Raw genomic sequence first — 15,333 nt, forward strand, 5'->3', positions numbered from 1 at the left:
GCCAGGATGCGTCCGCCTGGTCGAGGACCCACGACGCTGCTGTTTGGCGGGAACCAATGTTGATTTGTCCTTTTCTGAACACACGGAAGCTCAGACCATACAGCTCTCTTGTCTGTAATTGGGTTTAGTTAATGGAGCAGCAAAGTCTTGCTTAGGGACAGCATTTTAGTAGCTGACTCAGAGTCCCAGCAGAGAGCAGCAGGGGGAGGTGGACACACTGAGGGAGCCTCCGTGGTCTGTGGTCAGCGCTCAGTGGCTGGAGGCTTCCGGGCTTCACAGACTGCCCACTTCCAGGCCGTGCTGCCTCCCGGCTGCCACAGTCACCGCCAGGCTCCCCGGGCGCTGCGCGGAGTGCCTGCCGCCCGGGACCCACACACACCTTCTGAGTGTCCGTGTGCTTCTCCAGGACCATCAGTGATTGGACATCGTCAAACGAGAAGGCAGTGGCGTCCTTGCTTCACACGCTGGAGACGCTCAAGTCTGAATTGGGCGCATCCAGCTCCTGCCGGGTGAGACCAGCTTTCTTGTTCACTGTGGCCGGACCTGCCTCCGGCCTCGGCCTGTCGCATGGTTGGTTCAATGCACTGTTCCTCGTGCCCGTGGGGGCGCTGGTCTGTCCCGCTCCATGGCCGATGCCCTGGCCTATCTGCCGCTCACGCACTTGTGTTGAGGCTCTCGGCTGGAAATGAGCTGCCCGTCAGCAGCGTTGGGGGTGCTTCAGGAGTCCTGACTGCTGCTGTGAATTCCCGACAAACTTCCGTGGCGGTCAGGACGTCGTGAGGTCTGTCGTGGAAGCAGCACGCAGCACAGGCAGCAGGAGAGCTGACCCTGCCGGTGTCCTGCACCCGCTGGGGCCTGGAAAGAACGCGCCTGTTCGGAGGGACCCTCAGGGATGAGCGTGCTCCCCACGCCACCCGTCACGTCCTGCCTCTGCCGGTGGTGCTGTCGGAACAGGGAGAGGGTCACGTTTTGTGACAGCCTTCCTCTGTCCGTACCCGGTTTCGTGCAAAGTCTGTTTCATGGGAGAGCGAGGGGAAAAGCGATCTGATGGCTTTTGCTCTCTCCTTCCCGTACATGGACTCTGCCCAGCCCCGCGAGCTTCCCACCAACCCCAAATATGTTTAAAGTTACAATCCCTGAAAACAGCTGACAGTAAAAGCCACGAATAGCGGCTTTTAACAAAACGTTTTCTGATCTCGTTTTCTCCTCAAGAAGAAGACGACGGTGGAGCTGCAGGTCCAGCTGGTGGACGTCCTGCTGAAGGACAACGAGTCCCTGAGCAGAGCGCTCAGCACGGTGACGCGGGAGAGGGCGGAGCTGTGCAGGGCCGTGTCCCGGCTGGAGAGGAGCCTCCGGGCCCCGGGGACCCCGCAGGAGGTCTGCGCGCGCAGGGTACGTGTCCTGGGGCCCCGGTGGCTGCAGTCTGGGTTCGATTTGCATATGTTTTGGCTACGTTTTCGTATCTGGCTTCGTGTGGGATGTTAACCTGGAGGGTTTTAGTCATTGTCTTCCGTCTCGTCCGTGTGAAGTGAGCTGGGACGTGTTCCCTCCTGTGTTCTGGAAGAGATTGTGTAGAGCTGGTATTCATTTCTTCCTGAAATGCTTGTTAAGATGCACCAGGGAGACCATCCGTGCCTAGTATTTTCTCTTCCGGAAGGTTCTTTGTGCAGGGCTTGGTGTTTCTGGTGCTCCTGGGCAGGGTGCCCTGTCAAGGCCAGGCAGGTCCCATTGGCAGCTACCAGAGGGCGGTGGTGTGTCCCCGAGTGGGACCTCCGTCTTCTCAGTTCTGTCCAGTTCCACTTTGTCTGTCTGAAGCGCTGTGGGGTTGAGGGGGCTCCTTTGCTCGTGGGGCCCAACTGCTGGCAGACCCGTGGCCCAGTGCCTCATTGGGAGGGACTGCAGAGACAAGAGGTGCCGTTGGCGCCGAGCACGGCCTGCTGCCCCGGGGGCTCCTTGTTCAGAGGGCGCTCGGGGTGGACTAAAGCACCACACCTGGGACGCTTTGTCCTTCGCCTGGAAGGTAATGAATCAGGAAATAACTGTAATGAGCGAGCGAGAGGCAGGCTGAGGGTGGACAGACTGGAGCGTCTTCTCCTTTGTGTCGGGGTGACTTCTGTTGCTAGAGTGTCTTTTCCCCGGAGAGACCAGGCTCTGTTAGAACCGGGAAATGTGGTCCCTTCCTTCTGTCCCAGCAGGGAGGTCACCCAGCTCGGCACCTCCCTCTTCCGAGTCCTGCCCTGAGTTGTGGGCGGCGCAGCCAGGCTGCCTTGGCGGCAGCTGAGCACATGGCCCCGAGAGTGCTCCGAGCTGGCCTTGGCCTCGGCGACAGGCGGTCCTGGCTGTCCGTTGTGGGCAGCAGCCTTGGCCCTCCCTGTGGGGCCCTTCGTCTGTTCGTGTGTCCACACCGGAGCTCTGGGGTGCTCAGCACAGTGTGGTGTCCAGGCCACGCTGCCAGTGTTGGGACATGTGGCCTGGTCACGACATCCCTTCTGTGCGGTGTGGGCCCCTCCTGAGGTGTCCAGGGTGTGTGGCTTGATGGCGCTTGAACAGAGCTGGGTGACTGCGTCTGCCAGGGGCAGCATTTCTAGAGCCAGGGCGGACAGGGGTGTCTAATAGGCTTAAAGCTTTGAATTCAGGGTGATTTCTCAAATGTGAGGGTTTTGTTTTTAGTAAAAACATGCCTTTTGTATAATCATACTTCAGTAAACAGTGTGTAGTAACCACCCTTGAGTGTAATAAAATAATCATGTAACAACCGGGATGTCACTGAGAAGAGGCTGAAGGGGGACCCAGGTGGCGGGCACCTGCCCCAGCCCACCCGTGTCCGGAGGGCACAGTGTGGGGGCGGCTCGGTCCTGGGAGCGGGCACCACTGTGCTCTCAGCCCCCTTTTTCTTTCCTTTTCTTTTCTTTTCTTTTCTTTTCTTTTCTTTTCTTTTCCCCTCCTTCCCTCCCTCCCTCCCTTTGTTCATTTTTTTGGCTGCGTTGTGTCTTTGTTGCTGCGCGCGGGCTTTCTCTAGATGCAGTGAGCGGGGGCTACTCTTCATTGTGGTATGTGGGCTTCTCACCACGGTGGCTTCTCTTGGTACAGAGCACAGGCTCTAGGCACGTGGGCTTCAGTAGTGGTGGCACGTGGGCTCAGTAGTTGTGGCACGCAAGCTCTAGAGCACAGGCTCAGTAGTTGTGGCTCACGGGCTCTAGAGTGCAGGGTCAGTAGTTGTGGTGCACGGGCTTAGTTGCTCCGTGGCATGTGGGATCTTCCTGGACCAGGGCTCGAACCCGTGTCCCCTGCACTGGCAGGTGGATTCTTAACCACTGCACCACCAGGGAAGCCCTCAGCCACTTTTCTTGAGATGCTATCCTGGGAGAGCAGCTGTGCAGACACGCTGTCTGTGGTCATTGCAGAGGTCGGACAGGTCTGTGTGGAAGCAGGACAGGATGGGCTCGCTGGGCTCAGCACGACACCCAGACCCAGCACTGCCCACACCAGAAGCTGGCGCCTGCAATGCCAAGGTAAGACCAAGCCCATGGGTGGTGTTCGGTGTGCAGACACTGTCTCGTGGCTGCTTCTTACTTGTTTAAGATTTATGTTTCTAGGCAAGTTTTAGGTTCACAGCCAAATTGAGGGGAAAGTACGGAGATTTCCCAAATCCTGTGCCCCACCATCCACTCCCCCCAGGCGGTGCGTGTGTTGCAGTCCATAGAGCCACAGCGTCACGTTGTCATCGCGTGCAGGCTGCTCTTGGGGCCACACATTCTGTGGGTTTGACAAGTGTAAGATGACGAATGTCCACCACAACGGTGCCATGCAGAGCATTTTCACTGCCCTAGAGATCCTCTGTGCGGCACCCGTGGCGCTTTCTAAAATCCTGGGTTAAGAGGTGAAAGTCTTGGTGCTTGAATTACAGACGATAGTGTCCACAGCCTGGAAAAGCCTTGAGCCCACAGTTCAGTCAGCGCTTCTGATGGTGAGGCCCAAGCTGTGGGTCTCTCTGGAGGGAAAAGCCGTATTAGGGTACGGACACCAACCTCTGCCTGTGACCTCAGGTCTCCCCGACCCCTGATGCCCGCAGACCTGTGATGGGACCCCCACCTGCCCCCAGTTTGGTCCGTGCTTAGTGGTTCGATTCCTGGGCCCTCGCGGGGCTCCTCTGATGCTGGTGAAGGGTCGTCTGTGCTCTGCGTTTTGTCAGATAAACAAGATCCAACTCTGAACTGCAAGGTTGTTGCTGGTTATAGATGTCGTGCGGAGCTGACTGCTGTGATAATTTGCTGAGGAAAGATGTCTGGTTCTTTTTAAAGCACCTGGTACAAGTGTGCTATGGAGACTTGTGAGAAGGGTGTCTTTGTCCCGTGGTTAAGTTTCACTGGTTTTTCGTTTTCTTTTAGATGGAAAAGTTGTACCTGCATTATCTGAGAGCAGAGAGCTTTAGAAAAGCCCTGATTTATCAAAAGAAGTATCTTTTGCTGTTGATTGGTGGATTCCAGGACTCTGAACAAGAAACGCTCTCCATGATCGCCCACTTGGGAGTATTTCCTTCCAAGGCGGATAAGAAAGCGGTGGCGGCACGCCCTTTTACAAAATTCCGCACTGCCGTCAGGGTGGTGATTGCTGTCTTAAGGTACCGCGAGGCACGTGCCTCCTGTCTGCCTGGGGTCGTTTAGTCTTGGAAATGCTACAGTTGTTCCCTTTTTCAAGATGAATGATATTTGAGGCCTTAAAACATAGACGACCCTTGTCTTCCGGAAACCATGTTATGTAGAACTGCACCTTCTAAGATGGAAGGGTTTAAGGCTGCCTTTTTATTGTAAAACAAAGCCTTCCAGTTAATGGTATTCTTATGATGACAGACGTGTCTGATCGAGCTTAAAACTGCATTTCACTTCTTCGTGTTTCAGTTTCTTATATTTCAGCCAAATTTGTGTTTCATAAAGGGTGCCATGTGCACAGGAGGACACGCTGTGGGCCCCCCAGCGGGGAGGTACACCTGACCCCTAAGTGTCCGCCCGGCCCAGCCCAGCCCAGCCCAGCTGCCGCCGTTATGCATGCAGGGCGCCACTTTGGAGTACGGGTGGACTCCCTGGTGTGATAGGGAATTTTGACTATTTCACAATTAACAGTGATGAAAATCTATTTTATTTTATAATTTTTAAATCTGCTGTATTTCTAAAAATGTTTGTCCCACTAAGAACTGTGCCACTGTGTCTGCTCTGGTGCCCACGGAGCTGCCTTTTTGGGGCCGCGCTCACCTCCACCTGTGGGACCAGACACAGCAGGGTGGGCTGGGCCCCCTCGGCCTTTCCCTGGACTGCACCACAAAAGGCAGTGTGGGTCCCATTGCCCTCAGAGACCCAGCACCACACACGGTCCAGCCGCACACTTGCCAGGAGCTCCCGCAGGGTGGAGGCCTCCTCCGGCTTCTGGGGACTTAGCGCCCTCCCTCCCTCTGAGTTTTCCGGACCACAGACTGTCAACCCACCTGCCTGTCACTCTGTCTGTCACCTGTCCATCCATCTGTTCTGTATTTTCGGGGAACATGCCCCGTGCCAGGAAGTATGTCAGATGCTGGGTTGGGGTGGGGAGACCCCCAAACTCTGCCTCCGTCTTTCCACCAACACGAAGTGGAGGTGCCTTCTGGGCTTTGCGTCTCAGAGGCAGCACTGCTGTGAGGGAGCTGCTGGGGGCCGTCAAGGAGAGGGGTCTAGGGGCCCCTACACCGCTGCACCTCCCGTCACCACGTGGAGGGCGAAGGTCTCCATTTCCCCCAGCTGTCCGGGGCCCGTCAAGTGCATTAGCGATGGAAGGGAGTGCGGTGAACCAGACAGACCCCAGCTGGCGGGTCTGGGAGTGGAAGGGCAGGGTCGGGGGCCTGGGGGCCCAGGGTCCGGGGGCGGGGCCGGGAAGGTGCTGGCGGCTGCCCGGGTAGAGGGCCGTGCTCTCACTCCATGGTCCCATCACGTCTGGATTTTCTTGGTTCTTTTCACTCCTGTTTTGCTCTAGTTTTCAATGTTTTCTATCTTTTTTTGTAGGTTACGCTTTTTGGTTAAGAAATGGCAACAAGTAGATGGCAGAGGAGCCCTAGCGCCGGGCCGAGCACCCCGCCCAGGTACCCCCCATGCCACCCCACCCATGGGCTTCTTCAGTGCCCGCCTGGTGGGAGAAACCAGTAATTCAGCCAGTGCGCTTGTCAGGAGGCAAAGGGTTTTTGAAGGAAAGTGGTTTTATTTTGGGAACAAGCACAAGTTTACAGTTAATGTTGGTGAATAAAAGTGGTTCAGAGGAGCGCAGTGATTGAAAACTACAGAAGTGCTAAATGTATCGACAAATAGCTATCTTCAGTGAAAAGGCTTTTCATTCTCTCAAATGGAGTGAAGTTCCACTTCGCACTGTGCACGTCTCCTGGGAGCATCACTGCTTCCTCTGCCTCAGTCCCGTCCAGGCTGCGGTCGTCCTCTGCCCCATGTGACGGGCCGCTGCCCAGGTGTAGCCGGGCTGCCTGGGGGAGCTGCAGTGGGCAGCAGCCTTCATGGCCACTGGGCTTCCCTGGTGGTGCCAGTCCCCTTTGATTTCCACGTGTGAATCCTTACGTCTCGGAATCAGCTGGCTTCGAGGTTCTTCAGGAGGGGTCCCCCCACACCCCCTGCCCCCCGGCTGCACCTGGTGGTCGCCGGGGTTTCTGCCCTTCCCACTCCTCAGAGCTGGGTGCAGGAGACCCACCCCAGGCCCACTTGGCGCCCTGCTCACTCCATCAGGGTGCTGAGTGCTTCTCTAGGGCGCTGCCCACACAGACACGGGGGTCAGGGTTGACCTTGCAGGAATGAAATGCAGGTGCTCAAAACTCAGGTTTCAGACTTCCCTGGTGGCGCAGTGGTTAGGAATCTGCCTGACAATGCAGGGGACACGGGTTCAATCCCTGGTCCGGGAAGATCCCACGTGCTGCAGAGCAGCTGGGCCTGTGAGCCACAACTACTGAGCCTGTGCTCTAGAGCCCGCGGTCCACAACTGCTGAGGCCTGTGCGCCTACAGCTCGTGCTCTGCAACAAGAGAAGCCACTGCAATGAGAAGCCCGCGCACCACAACGAAGAGTAGCCCCTGCTCACCACAACTAGAGAAAGCCCGCACGCAGCAACAAAGACCCAACGCAGCCAAATAAATAACTAACTGAATAAATACATTTAAAAAACAAAAAGCAAAAACCCTCATGTTTCTTCTAGAGATTTTTTTAATACAGTTTTTATAATGAATACTTTTTTTTTTTTTTTTTTTTTTGCATCAACCACTGCGCCACCAGGGAAGCCCTAACGAGTACTTTTTAAACGTTTTGAAATTGCCATGCAGACTCCTAAAACCTTGTAAATTTAAAATTTTGGTGGATGGGCCTCCCTACTAAAATGCATTCTTTTTTTTTCTTAATCCCTTCGTTGCTAAATAATCCTGGGGGAAGGATTCCTGGTGCCACGGCCGCAGCAGTCTCCACCCGACACCCGCGCATCCCCACCAACCCGGGACGTGTCTTCCAGCCACGCCAGGGGCCCTGTGCCAAAAGCATCCCCACGCAGGAGGGAAAGGTGAGCGGTGGTGCCTCAGCTGCTTTTCCACTGCAGGGTTGTAGCCGTCAGCAGGAGCCCCGTCTGCAGAGACAGGGCCACGCACGGAGGTGTCCCTGGGCAGATCTGTGCGGGTGCTCAGGCCCGCCTGTGATGGAAGGGCCCCCGGGCACACGTGACCCCCCCCGACACGCGCACACACACACACATGCAAGGCCGTGGTGTTAGCTTTACTTAGTCTTTTTCTTTGGGGTTGGGGGGTTTTTTTGCACACGTAATGTGTTTTTATACTTACAACTTACTTGGCAATTGAGATGTTACAGTGATAATGTTAAACATCCATCGGTTATTTGGGGAAAAAACTGTTTTCAATTAAAAATATAATTAAGAGGGCTTGTGGTTAAGTTATAGAATGGAATTTTGTTTAAAAATTCAGGTGAAGAAAGGTTTCCCTGACGGCTGTGACTGTCACATTCTGAGCCCTGGGTGTAACCTGGCTGTGTGGTGTGGCCCTGATCGCCTTCATCACGGTTTGCAGCCATTTTCCTGACCGTGAGATTCTTATCCAGGTGCTGCTTGTGGGAGATGTGATTTCCATTTCCATTTCTCCAGACTGAAGCACAAATAATAATAATCCTATGCAAATGCTCGAGTATGATTACAGGTCATTTATTTAATTCATTTGACTACGACTCCTCCAGTATTTGGAACCTACCCGTGAAGTGAACAGAAAGCTCAGTCTGTGTCTGTGGTATTTGTCACACACATGTGACGGCTCGTGTAGGCATATCGTCTGTTCTCTCTGTGCGTGCTTTCCTGGGGTTCTAAAACAAGCTCGTCAGAGCAGAACGCATCATCCACCTCTGACATCGGACCAGCAGGGATAAAATGCTCACCTTTGCTCTCTCGCTCCATGGTCTCCGGTTGGTGATGAGACCTCCGTACGAGTTGCGTGTTAAGAGTGTGACGATCTCGGGCGTAACTGCCCTGATGGGGGAGGCCAGACCGATGAGCGTGGGTGACTCCGCCGTGCCTGAGGCTGTGTCCCCACTCACCCTGCGTCTCTGCCGATGGGAATCCACCAGCGTGTGTGGTTCCTCACAGAGACGTGTTCTGAAAGTTTGGGTCCCAGAGCGAGGCAGGGAGTGCAGCAGTGTGAGTCCGTGAGGGCCCAGAAGCCCGGTTCTATTCGGGGAGGGCAGGCAGGGGCTCTCGGTCTGGCTGTGGCTCCCCCATTCCCGAGTGGGTGATACCTTTGAAGGAATAGGTGGTGGCCAAGGCCTCTTTTTTGTGGATGGCACACAGGTAAGACGCCCCCTACCCTGGAGAGGAAGTGAGCAGTGACGCAGACGGGGCTCCCTGGGCCCAGCTGGAGGCCAAGAGGAAGGGACCCCTGTGAAGGATGCTGGGCAGAATCCAGTTGGGATGATAGACTCATATGTGAAGATTTAGTGAATTAAATAATATATAGTAGTTTTTAGTTGTTTTAATTTGGAGACGTTGTAACGAAGTTAGTTTTAAAGCACTATGTAGCACTTCTTAAAAAACCCTTACTATTTTTCCTCTGTGGTAAAGAAAATATAGGAAAGTAACAACCGCCTAGTTTGCCCCATTTCCCACGAGTGTCTGGTCAGCAGGCCCAACTCCACTGCCCCTCCGCACTGGCTGCGTTCAAACCGTCTGCTGAGTTCAACTCTTTTTGTTTGTTTGTTGGTTTGTATGTTTGAAGATCCCATCCGTCCCCAAATCCCAGATCAGAAAGATCCCTGACTGCTTCTCAAGATCCAGAACATTCCTTGACGGAATACATTCACCACTTAGAAATGATCCAGCAAAGACTGGGAGACGTACCACCAGGTAATGAAAGTCCTCTGTCTTCTGACGGGATCTGAGTGACCCAGGAGTGTCCAGTCCTGGAGAGGAGACGGCTGGGGTCCAGCTTAGTTACTCTTGTTAGTTTCAGTCCTGCTAATCGGCCATAATTAATAGTATCAGAAGGAGGGTTGTGAGTGGAGACACCCAGGGGTGGGTGTGAAGGACGCACAGCGTGGGGATCACGGTGTCTCAGACTCACAGCGACCATGAAGACCGTGTTTACAGGATGTCGTTTGTCCAGCGTTTCTCAACTTTCATAATGTAAACCACTGCGTATCTTAATTGCTATTCTTATTGTTATCAAAAATAAGGTTAATTCAGTGATAGTGTTTCGAAATTGTGAAATTCTTCTTAGAAGATGTGAAGCCTTCTAACAAAATGCTTCCTCATTTCTACTTGTGTTTAGATTCTACTTCAGAGAAGTCCTGCTGCCCGAAGAATAAACAGTGAATAAAGTCCTGTGACGATTGTATTTGAGGAAGAGGTTTGATTTTCTGTGGGAGCTTGTGATGTGGTGCGTGTGCTGAGTGGTGCTGAGCGCCAGCCCCGGTGTCGTCAGTTAGGTGCTCTCACCCTTACGCTTTGCTGCAAAGCCAAGTGGAGTATTTTCTGTGTGATTTCAGCACATCTTAGCTTCTTACCTTGATGAGGTAGCTGTGCGCTCATGAGTGACGGGCGTCTGCCCGGTTCTCTGTTGGTCGAGCCTCCCTGCCCACCCACGAAGGGTAAGCAGGGGATGGCTTCCTGTTGTTTATTTTCTTAAAGTGTACAGCTTGGTTTAAAACAAAAACACACACAAAAACAAAAAGAATAAAATTAAAGCCCTGGTGTGTTTGTGAATAGCCCTGTGGTTTTTTTTTTTGTTTTATCCAGTCTGCTTTTATCACGGGCAAAAAAATAAAACATAGACTTAGAATTCATATTGAACTTCTGTAAGTCAAAAATTTTCAGTGGAACTTAAAGCACTAGTAAGACAAATAGCCACATGCCTATTGATTCATCTTGCTTGGTTTCTTCTTTTATTTCTGTCAGACGCTGTCACTACGTATTTATTTCTCATGATTCTGATCTTTTCATGTTTCACTCATGCTCATCTGTGCCTGGTGGTGGTATCTAGCCAGTGTCCTTTACCCAAACGTCTGTTGTAAAGGTATGTTTATAAGTATGTCTGTGTTTCTAGGACCTTTGAACATAACATTTATTCTGCTGGGCTTGGTTATAATATAAAACAACTTTTTCCTAATCGCTACTTACTTATTTTCGATTTTTAGATCTTAGACTTACTTATTTAGATGTCTGCTTACTTATTTTAGATTTTTCTTTCCAGTGCATGTCTGCATTTTCCTCTTCTTAGCCAACACTGCCATACGGTCACTGTTTTATAATCTTCCCACCTTTTCCACTGAGTCCTGTCTTCTGCTTGATGTTATTGAAGCAAAATCTTGACCAGCTCTGGGAGCAGGAATCCAAGAAATGTCTCTTCACTTTCCAGAAGAATGACGTTTGAAATTGATGATCAAATACTGAAAACATAAATATCCATGTCATCCATGTTAAGCTAATGAGGGAGGGAAGGCCCATTTAAAGCCACCAGTGGACGTAACCATCACACCAACTTGTTACCATGGGGGTTAATAATTAAAAAGAAAGAGACATTCACCCTCCTTTCCTGGAAGAACACAGGTCATACCTGCTGATGAGGGAAATTCTTCACGGTAAAGCACCCAGCTAATTAACATAGAGGGAGCAATACAATTAGAGAACCACCGATTCTGCCCCCAGCGAAATAATCGGTTCACGGTGGGTTCATCAACAAGTCCTAAAACCAAGGCGAAGTTCCACTTTCACAGTGCAGGGGCCTGGGAGTGTCCACTGTGACCCCGGCTCATGGCAGGACTGGCATGATGCCGTGTGAGATGCACAGTCTCCCCCAGTTTACATATGGAGGGACAAGTGACACAGAACCACAAGGAAAGAGACACATGGGATGTTCTGTAAGTGACTGGCCTGGTTTCATCAAGTAGACATTACTCAGAAAACAAAAGTGAAGGCCCTGTTTTTTGTTAAAAGAAACTAAGGAGGGCTTCCCTGGTGGTGCAGTGGTTGAGAGTCTGCCTGCCGATGCAGGGGACACGGGTTCGTGCCCCGGTCCGGGAAGATCCCACATGCCGCGGAGTGGCTGGCCCGTGAGCCATGGCCGCTGAGCCTGCATGTCCAGAGCCTGTGCTCTGCAACGGGAGAGGCCACAACAGTGAGAGGCCCGCGTACCGGAAAAAAGAAAAAGAAACTAAGGAGACATAAATGCATGTGCAAAACTTAATTAGTTCCTAAATTGGGGGAAAGCAGCTATAAAGTCATTTTGGGGGATAACGGGGTAAATTTGAGTATGTACTGGATAGCAGATTTTAGGGGAATTTGTGTTAACTTTCTTAGGTGTGGTCATGGTTATATGAGAAAAGGCTGCTTTTCTTAGGAGCTGTATGCTGAATTATTTAAGAAAAAGGAGCCGTAACAAATGCAATTTATTTTGAAATGGTTCTGTTAGAAAGAGAGTACACATATATGAATTAAGTAAACATGCAAAATCTTTTAAAAATATTGAATCTAGATTGAATCTAGTTAGTATATGGTTATTTATTTTTTGAAAATTTTCATAATGAAAGATGAAAAAAACGTCATGACCAAACTGAAGTCTGACCCAATACATTTTAATCAACTCCAGGACTGTGTCAGCCCAGGTGGGAGAACATAACCACACTAGGCTTTACAGCTAAGGGGATCCAGTACAAGGGTTTGATCATTATGATGGTGGAGGAGCCCTTTCCCTGTGGCTGGCGGGTCAGCAGAACGGTTACTGGGACACAGGGACAGAGCCCCCCTCCAGCAGGAGCTGACCCCTCAGGGGAGGTGCATCAGCATCACTGTGGAAGGGAGAGAGACACCCATCTTTCTCCTCCTGCCCTCCTGTTTGCCAAACTAGACAGGGAGCCTGGGACAGTTCCTTGCAGAAGTCGGCACCCTGTGCAGAGCAGACAAGAATTGATCTGAAAGCACACTGGCAGGTGACCCTTTGGCTACAAAGAATTTGTTCTCACCCACCCATACTTAGTTACCAAAATGCACCCACCTGATGTGGGGCAAACATTCTTCATACCGAAGAAGGCCCACGAGGTGTCGTATCTCAGTGATGCAGGCTCTCAGGTAATGCCGGACTCCTCCCTCGGTGCTGGGTCTGCCCTTTGCTAATTGGTGTAGTTGACACACCCAGCATGTCATGTCAAGTCGGGGAGGTGAGGAGAAGTCCAGAGCAAGCATTAACCAGGCCTGCGCCCCCGTTTCAAAGAGTCTTCCTTCTACCATGTAGGCCTGGTTTTCTGGGCCTCACTGTCCTTTCTGAAAGATTTGAGACCTTAACAGTCTTGTTTTTAGAGGACTTCCTTTCCTTTTACAGTCGAACCTGGAAGTACTAAGTACGAGGATGTGCCCAGTGAAGATGTCAGGTACAGATACAGGTTTTCCTGTCCTCGAGTTGTGCCGGCCTCCAGGCTCCCCCTCAGTAATTGGGATCAATCCCACCAGCCCATGCAGGAACCCTATCCCTGCTGGTTCAGAGGGGGACCACTGTCACCGGTGGCAGCAGCCTCCCCCCACCCCTGGGACAGCAGAGCCCAGAGTCAGGATGGAAAGCAAAAATTCCTCCAAGGTTATCTGGCGTAGCAGTAAGAGGGGCTCTTCCCATCTTCTGATGGCCCCAGGCTGATGTATTCTGGCTGTGGGAGAAATGGCCATAAGTGGGTCTGCAGTAGGGCAGCCTTCCCTCTGTCAGTAGCTGAGCTGCTTCTGGGTTGACGTCAGGGAATCCCATGGTCGTAAGCCTAGTGCCGCACTTTTGCTATGAGAGGGGTTTTCTGGTCAGAAGCAGCGATGGTGAGTAAGTAATTTGGGCAGTCCCCAGATGGGTTCTGGGCAGGGACAGCAAGTCCATATGCAGAACAGGAGTAGACAGCACAAGGACAACTCAGAGGGAGAAATTTTCTGGGAACCCTGGCCATCTGTTCACGGGGTTTACTTTTGCCTTCCTGACCCGCTTGAGTCTTACCATTCACCACCTCCTCTCCAGCACCACCCGAGTGTCCTACAGTTCAATTCTGACACTACCTGGCGTCAGCACAGAAACTACGTTAGGGACCCAGTCCCAGGGGCTTCCCTGGTGGCACAGTGGGTAAGAATCCGCCTGCCAATGCAGGGGACATGGGTGCAAGCCCTGGTCTGGGAAGATCCCACATGCTGTGGAGCAACTAAGCCCAGGAGCCACAACTACTGAAGCCCGCATGCCTAGAGCCCATGCTCCCCAACAAGAGAAGCCACCGCAATGAGAAGCCCGCGCACCGCAACGAGGGGTAGACCCCATTTGCTGCAACTAGAGAAAGCCCGCACTCAGCAACAAAGACCCAACTCAGCCCAAAATAAATACATAAATTAATTAATTAATTAAAAAAAAAAAAAAAAGGACTCAGTCCCAGGATACAGCCACGTTAGACAGCGGCCGTCAGTGGAGTCCCCAGGCTGTCCACACTTTTGCCTGGCCGGCTACAAACCTGTCCTGAGTATCAGAGCTGCGGGTCCTTGTCCAGGTCTTGCGAAACCAACAGCCTACAGCTTCCTCAGAAGACGGGAGCAGCACACCCAGATGTGGTCATATCAAAGTCCACACACGCCAGGCCTGGGCCTTTCTTAGTTGTGGGCAGTGCAAGGCGTAGCTGCTTGTCATTCACTTTGGAAGGGAGACCATGATAGTCTACAGACCACTGATTTTTCATGGAATTTACCTCTCACCATCCAAGGCAACTAGGGTACTTCTTCCTGCTCATTAGGACCAATTACCATGATGTCTTTAATGCATCAAAATGATATTACGATGTCTAAACAAAGACCCTCAGGTAAGGTAGGGAAGTTGTCCCTGCCAGTTGAAATCGAATTGATCATCTAATTGGTATTGAGAAAAAAAATGATAAGGGAGCCTAAATGTAAAACCTTTTATGATTGTACCTGGGACAGGTGCCATCACTTCTGGACCCATATCAAGAGTTTATCCCAAAGTAGCCAGAGAAGTACAACAAATAATGAAACTGGATGTAAACAGCAGCATTCCATTGAAAACCAGAAACAGTATTGTCTTAGCTTGGGCTGCTATAACGAAATGCCATAAACTGGGTGGCTTATAACCAACAGAAATGTGTGTCTCACAGTTCTGGAGGCTGGAAGTTCAAGATCCGGGGGCCGGCAGGGTGGGGTTCTCCTGAGGGCCTCTCCTGGGTTGCAGATGGCTGATTATTCCTTGTATCTTTACGTGGTGGAGAGCAGAGAGGGGGAGCAAGCACTCGTGGCTCTTTTAAGGGCAATAATCCCATCCGTAAGGGAGGGCTCCACCCTCACAGCCTCATCTACTTCCCAGCGCTTCTACCTCCCAATGCCATCCCATTGTGGGCAGGATTTCAGCGTAGGAGTTTTGTCCATCACAGGTACACACAGAGCTGGGCGTGAGAAGATCCGGAAGACATACGTAAATGACATGGTCGGTAGTCAGACTCGTGGTGCTGGATCTTCTGTTTCACTGTCTCAGCCACATCTGTGGTCTTGTGGGACGTTCCCTGTGAATAGTTGGCGGAACAGGAAGAAGCACAGGTTCTGCAGCTGGATCTACATAGTGTGCTGGCCTCAGCCAGAGTAGACAGTTGCCACGCGCAGCGTATGGGATTTGGAAGATTTCCAGCTGGCAAACTTCGGATAGTACATTGGTGCTCCATTCCATGTGGAAGGAGAACTGACCTGGGTTCCTGATCCGTAAGCATTCTCATGAGTAATTGACTGTCCAGCTGGTCAATACTCGATGGCAGAAAGATTGCAAAGC

General features: G+C 51.9%; 1 protein-coding gene across 4 annotated transcripts in view; it reads left to right on the forward strand.

Annotated features, from left to right (window-relative positions):
* PCNT (pericentrin) overlaps positions 1-9,894 on the forward strand; it is a 94,683-nt gene extending 84,789 nt beyond the window's left edge. For 3 of the 4 annotated variants that reach the window (XM_024758236.1, XM_024758240.1, XM_024758237.1), the window contains 8 exons: positions 407-509; positions 1,213-1,392; positions 3,405-3,512; positions 4,389-4,621; positions 6,030-6,106; positions 7,445-7,568; positions 9,277-9,404; positions 9,829-9,894. In XM_024758236.1, coding sequence (XP_024614004.1) covers positions 407-509; positions 1,213-1,392; positions 3,405-3,512; positions 4,389-4,621; positions 6,030-6,106; positions 7,445-7,568; positions 9,277-9,404; positions 9,829-9,872 — 997 coding nt within the window. In that variant the 3' untranslated portion in view covers positions 9,873-9,894. The remainder of the gene's footprint in view (positions 1-406; positions 510-1,212; positions 1,393-3,404; positions 3,513-4,388; positions 4,622-6,029; positions 6,107-7,444; positions 7,569-9,276; positions 9,405-9,828) is intronic. The other variant, XM_024758238.1, reaches the window with a different exon arrangement.
* The last annotated feature ends 5,439 nt before the right edge of the window (positions 9,895-15,333 follow it).

Source organism: Neophocaena asiaeorientalis, unplaced genomic scaffold, assembly GCF_003031525.2.
Source record: "Neophocaena asiaeorientalis asiaeorientalis breed wild unplaced genomic scaffold, Neophocaena_asiaeorientalis_V1.1 scaffold45, whole genome shotgun sequence".
Taxonomy (NCBI): Eukaryota; Metazoa; Chordata; class Mammalia; order Artiodactyla; family Phocoenidae; genus Neophocaena; species Neophocaena asiaeorientalis.